The sequence below is a fragment of the Spermophilus citellus genome, assembly GCF_964194105.1.
Source record: "Spermophilus citellus genome assembly, contig: SCAFFOLD_355, whole genome shotgun sequence".
NCBI lineage: Eukaryota > Metazoa > Chordata > Mammalia > Rodentia > Sciuridae > Spermophilus > Spermophilus citellus.
The window spans coordinates 28,397-42,183 of NW_027673170.1; the positions used below are offsets into that span (position 1 = coordinate 28,397).

At 38.9% G+C, this 13,787-nt stretch overlaps 1 protein-coding gene across 1 annotated transcript in view; it reads right to left on the reverse strand.

The window, feature by feature from the left end:
* Positions 1-13,787, reverse strand: part of LOC308640026 (contactin-3-like) — a gene marked incomplete at both ends in the record, with an annotated part of 96,034 nt that overhangs the window by 19,992 nt on the left and 62,255 nt on the right. Inside the window, 3 exons of the mRNA XM_081312093.1 lie at positions 4,885-5,035; positions 6,565-6,622; positions 7,609-7,745. Of these exons, the coding sequence (XP_081168219.1) occupies positions 4,885-5,035; positions 6,565-6,622; positions 7,609-7,745 (346 nt within the window). The remainder of the gene's footprint in view (positions 1-4,884; positions 5,036-6,564; positions 6,623-7,608; positions 7,746-13,787) is intronic.

The window sequence follows — 13,787 nt, forward strand, 5'->3', positions numbered from 1 at the left end:
GGCTGATTTGTAATTTCAAAACTGTTGTTGTGCTGATATAAAAACTTTAAAAACAGGTGGATTATAGTCACTCAGGTATATTATGTGACTTACATAACAATTAATTATATATAGTACATATATAATTACATAATTCATAAAAATATGTCAATATATACTATATTTTATGTATTAAATGATTATATATATATAAATAAAAATCAGTTTCTACAGACACTTTTCCTGTCTTCCAGGACCTGTCATCTGGCAGGGAAGACAGGTTAAATAAGTAATTAAAATAAAGGTGTGATGTATTACTGATAAGTAGTATGGATATTAAAGCCAGGATTCTGGTCAATGATTATAACGTTCAAAGAAATTGAAAGTAGTCTTCCTCGTTTATGTTGATTAAATATTGTAGAGAATGCTTCTAAGAGAATATTGTTTAGTGTTTTAAGCTCCATGTAGAATTTTGATCTCATCTCTGCTGTTCACTACCTTTTAGGCAAAAAATTTGAACTTCTTGTATTGCTTCTCCCACATACAAAAAGAATCATGTTGTCTCTTCCTTATTTTTAGCAAATAGGTATAAAGATGAATTTACATCATATATTTTTTTTCATTTTTAGATAATGGTGCTACATAGATGGGATTTTATTCCTTTCCTCAAATCTATTTTTACACTAAAATTGAAAATAATTTTTCTAATTCTACTTTTTAAAGGCATGTGGCTATTTTTTTAGCTTTTAAGGTGATATCTGGACATTTCTCATAAAAATAGTAATTGCAAAAGTCCTTTCTTGTCAATCTCGTGACATGGAACAATTGTGAGGTGGGTTGTATGCATATAAAGATGTTTAAGCAGAGTTTATTGATTATAAATAAAATAGCTTAATTTTTTAAAAAAGACATGATTTTAAAGGTTTTTTCTTATTAGTTCATTACAGTTTTATGTAATATTGGGGTTCATTCTGACACAATCATAAAGCATGGGATTAAGTGGCTCTGATTGGACCCCAGTGCTTCCCTTTCCCTCTCCCCTCCTCCTTCCCCCTGTTCCCCTTCCTTTACAATCCTGGTCATTCTTCTATTTACTTGCAGATTTTGTTTTAATTCCTGTCTTATGGTTAGAAACAAAGGCAGCACTCACTGTGGTATGTTCACTGTGTACCCAGGTTTGATCAGATTCCTTCTGCAGTTCTCACCCTCCCGTCCTTCCTTCCTTTCCTTCAATCCTTACCTCTGTTCCACTATCTCTCATCTATTTTCAAGGAACTTCCCCCACCAAAAAAGGACATATTCAAACTTTGTGTTTTTTTTTAATCTGACTTAGGCTTTGAATGATACTATGGATAGTAGAATGTTTACTTAATCAAAATGCATTTTTCTCTCAATAGCCACTCAGTTATATGGCTTCCCACTGATTGTATATCTCTTATTCATTGAAGAATACAAGTTTGCCTATCAAAATAATTAACTAATGAGAAAAAAATCAAATGAATTTCAAATCTTATTATAAATAACTCGAACATTTTACCAAAAATTTTATCTCCCTTTCTATTCTCAAATGCATCAACGAATTCACTTGTCCCCCAATGAATCCGCTTGTCCCCTGAAAGAGACTAGAAACAGCCTTTATAATTTGGAGCAGCCCAACGCTGAACCACCACAGCAAATCTAGCATTTGATGAGCTCCCCTGATTTGGCTGGAGCCTCAGTCCAAGTCAAGAGGGAAAGACAAGGGGCTTCCAAGCCAAGGGAAGGCTGCAGCCCACTCTGCTCGCCCCTGAACTTGGAGAAGAGTCAGATCTGCACATTGTTCTATAATTGCTTCTAGCAGTCTTCTCCTTGAGCATCGAGGCCCTGGCTCGTCAATGCTTTTGCTGTCTAAGAGACAGAAACGAATTCAAACCATAGTTCTGGGAAGGACTGCAGCTCTTAGGACCATCTCCTTAAACACATTTCTTACTCCTCACTTTACCTTCCTATCTGAAAAATCTCCTTTTTATGTGCAGCAGAGATGCTAGACATACAGAATGCTAAGTGGAGGGATAGTCAGCCCAAAGGGGCAGAGAATTATCTGTCCTTAGCAGGGACACTGCTGCAGTGGCAAGCACGTCCCCCTTTCTCCTGGAAAATGTACTCCTAGTTCTTCATTGGGCCATTTCCTTCCAAGGGGGGAAAAAAGCCCAAACTTCCCAGCTTCTCTTGCTATTCAGTACAGCAGGGAACTAATTTACTAATTGATGATCAATAAGGTATAAGGGAAAATGCTATATGGGATTTCAGAGAAGTCTCTTAAAATAGAGAAAGTATACCTATTTCTATCATCCTCCTTGTGTTTGCCTGGGATGTCAGTGCGAGGTTGGAGCTCAGGCAGTCTTCTTGGTTCACGAGGTGAGGATGGTGGCAGAGCATGAGGGCAGGTGCATGTGTGTGAACCTGAGTCGAGGCAGACCTTTGTCTACCTTCAGAGAGACCAACGAATCACTGAACTCCTAAACAACACTCAAGAAACTCCTTTTTTCAGCCAGTGTTACTTTCAACACTTTATTTGTATCATAACCTCATCCTTAATGATCAATGTATCTACAAATGTCATCATGCTAAAGGTTTATATTATACAACTAGGTGAGGCTCAGAATTATTGTCCATATTTAACAGATGAAAAAAACTAAGGATTGTACATGTCCAAGTCAGAAATTCCAGTTTAGACTCCGGAACTTACAACATCCCTGTACATTGTGGGAGTGAATCTCTCCTTTATGCCTTTAGCTAATGTTAGAGTCTGTAAATCTCTTAATATTTTATAAATCCCCTTTTAAAATTAAGATTAAAACCTCTGCCTACTCTGTATAATACTGTGAGGACAAGTGGCTTTATTGTTGTGTAACCCAGAGAGTCCTGGGGAAATAATCACTCTCTAATTCATGTATGTAATCAGACTACTAAAATGTCCCCACAACATAGTTAGCAATTGTTCAGAAGACTTAACTTCTAGCACAGTCCAAAGGAACTGGTTTATACTGTTCTATTAAAACCAGTTTACAAAATCAAACTCCAAGTCAGTAATTAGCTTCCTGTTCTAGCAATCTCTTCTGTGTGGCACACACTGGGCTGGACTGGGTCTACCCACTTGGGTCCCAGTTTTTCCTTGTCCCCCCGTGCTTGCCTTTTAAGGACAGTGTCTGCTGTCAAGGAATGGTGGCATTGCACATGCTGTGGGGTACTGACTCAGGAAAATCTCTCTGGGCCCATAATCTACAAGCAGTTCAACTGGGTTGCCTGCAACAGGACTTCGCAACTTTAGAAAAGGGATCTGAGTAAGTTGTCCTCAGGTTCTATTGCTTGTTTTTTTTTTCTTCTCATTTTCAAAAGTAATCACTAGGAGTTGCTTCAGCACTTGAGATCACCTATAAGATCCTGCAATCCTGTATAAACAGTGAGGCTGAAAAGGCTCAGTGGTTTCACCCTAGAGTCAAACAGGCCCAGACTGTCAATCAGAGAAGACTAAAGAATCACTTTAGCAAATCACACAATCCTTCTAAGCTCCAGTTTTCTCCTTAGCTGCAGAGATGTTTCAAGGAGATAATTTGTGTGCTCAGCTTCCTGTTGCTGGTGTAATGATTTACTGAAAACTCTGGGGCCAACACTCAGGAAAATGTATTCTCACATGTTCTGGATGTCAGAAGTCCAGTCTAGTTCTCAGTGGGCCAATATCAAGGTGTTAGCAGAGCCTAGCTCCTTCCCAAAGCTCTAGAACCTTCTGTGCTCCGTGGGACTATTGGTAGAATCCAGTCCCTGGAGGTCATGAGGTCAAGGCCCTGTTCCTGTGCCAACGGTGCCTACTACAACCTACAATCCAGCCACACGCACGATGGTCCTTTTTGTTCCTCCCATCTGTCTGGGATCATCACATCTTTGAACATCACATCTCCTTGGCCATCCTTCTGTCCTCCTCTTCCTCCTTTAAGGACTCAGGTGAGTTTGGACCCATACAACTAACTCAAGTTAATCTTTCTATCTGAAAACTTACCTTTTACCACTTGCTGTAACATAGCCACGTGTTTTCAACCTATGGACATGGGCCCTTCGGGGTTGTTATTGTGCTATCGCAAGCAGGAAGCACAGTATCTGGCAGATAGTAAGTACTTAATAAATAGTAATAACGGCTAGGACATATGCTTATTCTCTGCCAGGGATTGATCTCAGTGCTTTATGAATATTTATGCAGTTTGTCCATATAATCTTCTCAACATGAGGCATAAACTGTCATCATTTCTACTAACAAATGAGGCCCAGAAAGATGGGGTCACTTCACTGAGCTAGTAAAAGGCAGAAGGAAAATGCGAGGCCAGGCCCTGGGGCTCTTGAATTGTGCTTTTAACTCAGCTCATTCTACCTCTTCATTTCAATGCTATTATACAAACCAGTAAGCCTTGGCTGAAAGGAAACACCCGTGTTGTGTATGATTCGGCACAGGGGCCAGCAGCGTGTGTGTGTGTGTGTGTGTGTGTGTGTGTGTGTGTGTGTGTGTAGATCTCTGCACGGGCTGTTGTATTTTCATCTGCTCTTTGTTCTGCATGATGCTGCCTTGCTTCTGGGGCTGGCATTCCTTTACCATTATGGTTAGTTCTCCCAAGAGGACTAGGGAAGAAACCCCTTGCTACAAGACTGGCTTCTATATGGGGAGAATTAGATGAGGGTTTGTCTGTTTTCAGACTCCACCAACATGCGACTGTCACCATGAGAGTTATCAGAGAACAAAACTACCACTGTGCTGATTCTTGAACACCTCCTGGCCCACTGAGATGCTATGGTACTGAGGCTCATGTGGAAGACCTGCTGTGACCTTACGGAATATGAAAAGGAAGCCGGCGGCCACTTGTGTGGACAAGAGAATACCTTTCTTGCTCTTGCACCACTGTGTCCCCCTTCTTCCAGAAAGACAGCGCCCTGGGGGAGGCCCTGGGTTTACAGTCCAGGCTCACCAGACTGCCCACCTGGGCCTGAACCAACTTCTTCATGGGATTCTTTGAAAAATCCGGAGCAGAGGCTGAAAAGAATGAAAGAAGAGAGAGAATGAGAGATCATCGATTTAATGAGCACTGGATCATGTTTTTAACTTCCTGTAAATCTGAAAGGTTGACAGTACAGCCGTGTTTAGATTTAACATGACAGGCATGATGTTGGCACCAGATTTATTTGATTTATGGTGCACCACTCACAGGGTTTCACTGTTAAAAAAAGAAATGTGTGCTATGGTGTTTGGGGCAGGCCTTAAATCTTGAAACAATTACTTTATGTAGGAATTTTTAATGTTGACTGTAAAGGCTTTAAAATAGCTCACTGAACTAAAGGAGATCACTTAGTACAGAAAATTTTAAAAGCTCATCCCATAAAGATGGGGTTAGGACTTTTCTCTGCTGACTTCCAGAGCACAGCACTTGGATAACCATTTGTGCAGAGGCAGTCTTGTGCACTGTACAAGTGCTGGCAGCCTCTCTGTCCTCTGTCCACCAAATGCTAATATCACACAAGGGCCCCATCCCTCCCCCTACTTACAACCACCAATACTATCTCCAGGCATTTACAAATACACTTTGGAGCAAGACTGTATTCTGTTGAAAGTCGATGCACTACCCCATCAGGGCCTTGTTACCCTCTGGCCATAAGGATTGGTCAGTGATAAGCAGATAGATGCATAATGACTCAAATCAGGCTACCTGAGGCCACTGACCGCAGGGCTAGTGTTTGAGCTTAAGCTATTAAGAAAGCCATCATTTTTTTCCCCATGGATTGACTATGATAATAAACTCAATTTCTTGGGAAACTTCACATGGAACCTAATACCAATGATGATATTTGCACCCTAGATCAAGTTACACTGAAATCTGCAGTCTCCATTTAAATTGCATAGACTGATGAACTCCTTCTTCCTCCCCCTTTCATTCCCTCCCTCTACCTCCCTTCCTTCCTTCCTTGCCTATTTTATGCTATGCCATAACAGGATAAAATGTTGAATTTTCCATCATTTGCAATGTAAGTGTCCTTTGGGAAAACTGTCCTAAACATGATAAAACATATCATTTCTCCTCTTATATCTTGTGCAACAAGAAGAAAAGAATTCATAATTCAGTTAGTGAAACCTTGGCTAATTAAGGCTTCAGTATGTCCAGTATTGGATGAGAATAAAGACAAAAGCAAACCCTTTGCAATCAAATGGTATTGATTCCAATTTCGGTATTTGCTTTGATGGCCCATCAGCAGGAAAAGGCCCAGATCACTTTTGCGTTAAGAAGCATTCCTTCACCACAAACCTGGAGCTGGACAGAGACTGGGTCAGGCCAACACTTTCTTCCTTCTGTGGATTTACTTCAACTTTTGGTTTCTAATTTTGTCCCTCATTACTACTTTTCCTTAGAAATCATTCAAATGCATGCTTTGGTTAGAAACCCTGAATAATCATGTTTGACACTCTAAGTGTTACTAGATGCAGGAATCCAATATGTAAAGCACATATTTCAGTTTCTGGCAAGAAGGGAAGATTCAAGAACAATGAAGAGCAGAGAAAATTGGTCTTACCAACAACCTTGAGTTCAGCACTGGAATAGACGAGGCCATGTTTGTTTTCTGCGATACACTGGAACATGCCAGAATCAGTCACATTTAAGTTTGATATTGTAAGGGCACTGTTTTCTATCTGTATTCTCTCCTAGACAATAACAAAAATGTCTTGCGCATAAGCAAAATTTTAGAAGAAAAAAATGAGCACTACTCACTACCATTTCAATCAGACACAACACGTCTACCTTTTCCTCAGTGTATTAAGTGGGCTCACCTGAAATTGAACCTTTTCCTTCTTTGAAAGTTGAGAGACACACTGGAAATATGAATTAGCATCATATAGCCCCAAAGTACATTAGTAAAATAAATAATAAAGCCAGAAATAAAATGTGGAAGTCCTTTTATTTTTAACCCATGTTAAAGTTTCAGACTTTAAAGGATGTTCCATTGTATCAACTGAAAAGATTTTCACTACAATTTTTTAAAAACCGTGTGAGTTGGAAAATTATAAATTTATTGTATAAAAAGTGTTCTTGAAAACACACATATTTACCAGGGTTTTTTAAAGAAGTATGGATAATTATGTCTAGAAATGCAAAGGAACATAATTGGCTTAGTTAAAAAAAAAAAAAGAGCCAAGATTACATAGCTAGAGAGCGAAGGTGAATCAGAAAATCAGTGCTCAGGTAACAGGGCAACCGAGTAATAGATATAACAATTATTCTCCAGAGGCCATACAAGTTGAAAAACAGAAAAACTTTCTCTATTTGATTAAAGGAAGACCTTCTCTGGTTTCAATACCAAAACCATAGTGTATTATTTTATAGACTAAGTTCACAAAATCACAAATCACCCTTAGCCAATGAAAATATGCAAAGTTGCAAATATCTTCTCATTGGCAGACTGGGTACTTGACTGGGTTATTATTCTCCATTCATTCCACTCCTGAGATACAAAGGAAAAGAGTGAAAACCACCAGTCACTTTTGGTAGTGGGAACTAGAGAAAGCATTCCGGTAACACAGAGCAGGCTGAGGGCAGAAAGACAGGCAGGCTGTCTTACCTCAAGTACCAGGGCATCTCCATTCTTCAACCACCGGTAGGAGGGCTTGGGCTTTCCACTTGCCCGACATTCCCAGTAAAGACTCTCCTCCACAGCCATTTCCACATCTTTTATGAGCTGAACCAAATGAGGCTTTGCTGTAAAGCAAACAGCAAATAAAAAATAAAAGCCTTATCCAGGTAAGTATAAATGAATATTAGGCTCCAGGTAACAGATTAAAGTGACCAGGAAGACAGAATCATATTTAATCCACTAAGTATCTACTGAGGGGACGTATAAAATTTGAAGATGGATGCTGTGATCTCTCATTCCCTAAGCCAAATTCATTAAGCTTCTAATTCAGTTTTCCAAACTCTTCGATCTGTATGATATTCTTCAGGTGTCTTTTAATAGAGAGTAATGCAGGTACACAAAGTTGATTTTTTTCAAGTGTATTTCTAAATTATGAGATCTCAAGTGATGACAACTTAATAAGTGATTGACTGTAAAATGCTGGTCTTCATTAGGAACTAAATATTAATTTTCATAGGAAAAAGTTTCTATAACTGAGTAAAACAATTTCCATCAAGTCAGAAATAACTCATAATTAAATACAAACCAGTAAACATCTCAGAAACCTCTGAGTGAATTAAAATGAAACAGCAAAAGATGGATAAATTGATTTCACTTGAATCATATGATATTTTTACCAGAAAGAGAAGAAAATGATGCAACTTAAATTATGTATGCAAATCAGTTGGATCGAGTAGATTAATCATTTCCATTTATGTTTTACAAGGTATTTGGAAATTCTTTTTACAGATGAAAGCAATGTGCCACTTGCCATGGAAGCCACTAGATATACACAGTGTATTCTGCCAAGTCTCAGCTTGCAATCTAGATCCCAAACTGGGAGGTGAGATGTCTTACTGGTTTCACGTTGCATTATGCATGTGATGTGTATTTGCATTCCCCATATGGAAGAACAGTTTATCTATTTCTATTTAATTGCGACCGTGGGAAGATTTGTCTCTCCATTTCTATCTCATAAAATTGCTTTTTCGTAAATGAAATTGAAATGAAACTAGGGCTATTTAGCTTTTACCAAAAATGTACCACCCTAAGTTTTTCCTTGTTTATTTTTTGTTGTTTTGTTTTTGTTTCTTATCTGTTTTATATAAAACTACTTGCCCAATATGAAGTATAGTTCAGTCCAAAATCACTGCTCTCCACTTTATATTACAGCATGTTTTCCTTTTTCAGGAATTACCATGCTGAAATGGAATGAGATCTCAAATAAACTCATGGGTAAGATTTTGACAGAGATTTGAGTTTCCAGCAAAAATTTCCAAGCAATGTCCATATTAGTATTCTTCTTCTCCAAATGGGAGTATCATTTGCTGGACCAAGCCAACCCTGGGATTATAACTGTCACATTAATCACAGTTTCCTCCTTTATCCATCACATGAGATCCAAATATTTTATCAGACCACGTTTTACATGAAATATTAGAACAGACAGAGAACTACATGGCATTTATTGAATGCACAATCTTAGTCTTCTAAAATGGAAACTTCCATAAAACTCTCTCTGTCTTTAATTTATGATTTATTTCTTAGGTACATATCATATTATCTATAAAACAGACTAAAGCAAGAGTCTACCTTCTTTATGAAGTACAGCAGATGCTATTGGTTTTCTATTGTGCATTATTTTCTTTTTTTTCTTATTTCTAAAATAACCTCATGTTTTCATTCTCTCTATGTTCACCTTTCCCATAAACCCCAAGGAAACTCCACCTTTCACTGTGTTCCAGAAGGAGGATCTTACATCAGTTTCCCTTACAGTGATTGCTTTATGGGTAAACATGCAGCCAAAGGGATCTGAGGAGCAGGTGGCTAGACACCTCATCCCTCCCGCCACTGGTCTGCTCCTCACTGTTGGTGGCCATTTTGGATTATAGCAGATGCCAACTTGTGGAAAAAGGAAAAGGACAAATGAGGAAAGAAAAGTAAAAATAAGAGACTGAGCCACAGTCTGATGACAAATTCCTGTTTCCCATCATCTGAGACATATAGTGTTTTATGATTGAAGCAGGGATTCTGCTACAGAGGGGTAAAGACACTGCTGAAACATGAAGACAGCTGGACTTTGCTGTGCACTCTCTCCACGGTCACTTCTTTTCCTGGGAGGGAGGAAAAAAAGACACTAGCCTACATAGGAACAAAGGTGACTTCCTTTGTGGGGCTTTTGAGCTGTACAGCCATGTAAGTTAAGTGCTCATCTTCTCCTTACCACCTCCACCATTCCCACATTTCCCCATCAACTGAGACCTGGACACCTGAGATGCTTCCCTCCATACCCAACTCCTTGTGTCAAAGAAGAGACAATCACAAGACAGAAGGACTTGTACTACTAGTTCAGGTCTGTGTTTTATCTCTGACAGATCATAAAAGCTCAAGGCAACATAACAAGTATGGATCTCGTCAGAGCTGTTGCTTTCACAGACTTCAGATTTTTGATGGGGACCTGAGAAGCCCTACCATTTCAGTAACTGTCTGTCTACCCAGCTCGTCCTTGTAACATCCCTGCATGCTAACCAGGCGGGCACTGCACACTGCTTCAGTTCTCAGTTTCCAAAACAAATAGACCATAATGCAATTTGCCTTTCACAAAATTGGTAAATGCGTACTAGTTTTTACAATGTCTATAATGATTAAATTGCAAATTCGTATTCAATGAGCTTACATTTATATGTATTTTACAGATGCAATTTGTAAAATCATGTATTTATACTTTCCAAATCATATTTTCATCAAAACCAAGGGGCTTGTATTTTTTTAAAACAAAAGGAAATTGGAAATGAATTTTGAAAAGAAAAAGACAATCCAATTTTCCTCCAAAGAGACTCCAAATAAGGGTAACATTATTATTCTTTCCTTATCCAAATTGAGCAGTACATCAAATAAATGTGATTACAAATTAAAGGCAGCAAATAGAGTACAAATACATTATTGTACAGGACCAAATAATACTGATAAACTCAACAAGATTCTGAGTTTATTTGGATTCTCTGATACAGTAATTGTAATTCTTCCCAGTAGGCAATTTTTTTCTGCTTAGAAAAAGACAAGAGAACAGAGTAGGGAAGCAGAGCATGAGAAGATGACTAACATTAAACAGGGATGAGAGGTGGGAGGGAAAGGGAGAGAGAAGGGAAATTGCTTGGAAATGGAAGGAGACCCTCAGGGTTATACAAAATTACATACAAGAGGAAGTGAGGGGAAAGGGAAAAATAATACAAGGGGGAGAAATGAATTACAGTAGAGGGGGTAGAGAGAGAAGAGGGGAGGGGAGGGGAGGGGAGGGGGGATAGTAGAGGATAGGAAAGGCAGCAGAATACAACAGACATGAGTATGTCAATATGTAAATCAGTGGAAGTGTAACTGATGTGACTCTGCAATCTGTATATGGGGTAAAAATGGGAGTTCAAACCCACTTGAATCAAAGTGTGAAATATGATATATCAAGAACTATGTAATGTTTTGAACAACCAATAAAAAAAAGATATAAAACCTCCTTTCATAGAGAAGAGAGCAGACAGAAAGGAGATGTCTCTAATGTATTAAGGGTATGAAAGGTCATTCTTAAAAAAGTATGAAATACTTCATTACCATATGAATTATTTTAAAATGCAAAGGGAATAAATATCCAACCTATTGCATATTTTTATTTATTTTTAATTCCTTCCTGCCATGACAGATGTCCATCCTCACTGAGCAGAATAAGAAAGAATAAAATTCAGAACAAGTTAAAAATGGAGATTCTGCTACAATCTCCCCACAATTTGCAAATCCAATTTGCCCAAGCCAGGGATGCTCACCATAGTAGGTGAGATGCCCTCTGGCCACATTTTTCCTCGTGAATTCTCAGCGATGCATTCATAGGAGCCTGCATCTTCCTGCTGGAAGGTAGGGATTTCAAGCACACCATTGAACTTCCTCAATTTGATTTTGCTGGGGAAAGGCATTCCATCACTTCTTCTCCAGTTAATCTGGGGTACAGGGCTAAGAAGAAAATCATCAATTGGTTTGCTATTGTCTGGAAGCCTTTTGGACTTGAAAAAAAAAAAAAAGCTTTGGTTAAGATAGATCCAAAGTGGTGGGTTTCAAATGCATAACATTCCAGTTTTCACTTATGCACATGAGGCCAAAAGATTTAACCCTTAAAGTTGATATTTTAACAAAAATAAACTGCATTTTTCTTGACTAAATTCATGATTTACAGGAAAAAACAAAAAACGAAGCCTAAAATATATAATACAACAAATGGACACGAGAAAGAACACCATTTTAGTTCATGAAATTAGGCAGGCATAGTAATTTTCTCCAAATCATCTTGAAAATTTCAAATTACATTATATATGCATACTATATATGCATATTTTTTCCTGCATTATTTCCTTCCTTCTAAATGTAAGTAAATTTTAGAAGTAAAGGGGAGCCTGTCACAATCCACCCCAATCTCCTACAGCAACCCAGTGGTAGAGCACACAGATGAACATAACAAAACTTACTTTCCAAGGGCAAAACATTCCAATTTCACAGTTGAACCTTTAGCTGCCGAGAGAGTTTCTGGAAACTGAACTTCAATTTTGGGCTCGTATTCACCCGTCACACCTGTGAATCCAGAATATTAAGTTGATAGTGCTGCCTTTGAAATTGCCTTGTTTTCTTAAATGAAACTTTATTTTGCTCCATGGGGAACTAGCTTTCTGCAGTGATTTAAGTCACTCACTGGTGTTAACCTGGCTCAAACATGCAACATTAATAAGCACTTAAGAACTTGGAATTCTCAGATTCATAAGTATTTACAAGTTGTCCCATTACAGGGAACAACGTGCATTTTATACTGTAGAAAATGGGAGGTTTCTGTCACTCTGTATTCAATGTGGACATTTGTAGTCAAACTGAAATAAACAATGAATGCATTGAGACTTCCTGAAACTTCCTAAGGAACAAAAATTATAGTGGAAAATTTGCTTCCCCAGTAGCATAGACACCAACCTTAAACTTATTAAATGGCTCCCTGGAGTCAAGAAATAGTGACTTAATAAACAGGAGAGGTCAAACTCAATTTTAAGGGCCTGGAAGGTGTTTCCATACTGTGTGTTCTGGCATTGTGCCCTGTTAGATGTGACTTAGTTAAAATAGGTCCCTAGCTAAGGGGCAGCAAATCTGCTCCCACTGCTGCTCACAGACTCTTAAAACAGCAGCCATGGAGGTGTTGATGAAGCAGATTTTTAATTTTGTTTTTCAGTGATGCCTTTTAATCTCTAAAAAAATACTCAGCGCTTTAGGAACCTCCAGCGGGCAAGTCAGAGCAGGTGACTTCCTGGGCTTGATGGGAACAAAACCTGGGTCCCAGCTCTGGGTCCTCAGGCCTGCTTCAGTGCTCCCCTGCTGCCATCTTGAAATTCTTCATGATCTTTAAATGAGGAACCCCTGTTCCATTTGGCAGTGGTCTATGAAAGCTATAGAGGAGGTCCTGAGTAAGGATTATGTAAAGGACCTAGGGTTTATGTAATTATTTCTGTCACCTACTCATCAATAATCTTTGCCCCCTCTGAGTGATAATTTTTCCAGATATATTTCTCACTTTTCCTAGCTTGCTTCTGCCTGTAGTCTATTTGCAGTCAGAGGACACTGAAACATTTCCTACCATCAGAGCGCAGCATCAGGGGAGTGGGGGAGCCCAGCACTCTGGCATGCATCACCATATTTGTCACTACGCAGGTGTAATTCCCCACATCAGATGGCTCCACCTTGGCAATGTAGAGGTGCCCTGTCTCTTGAGAGACGAATCTCCGACTATCTTCTTCAACAAATGATGGATATTCATTGAAGATCCAAGCATAGGATAGTTCTAACAAAAGTTGGGAGAGAGAGAAATAAATTCCATGATTAAAGTCAGTTTCTCACAGGAGACCTGAAATATACCAAATTACCTTCACTTCAAAGGCATGCTGGGTGGTTTTGCTGTGGTACCAGAAGAGAAAAAGATGAAATGATTCTGCATTCCTTCTCTGCTATGATGGAAACAGTTGATCAGCATCCTCTGGGAGCCATGATATTGCTCTCAGCACCACCTCTACTCCACAGGCCTCCTAACCAGCCTCTGGCCTGGGTCTTCCTCACTT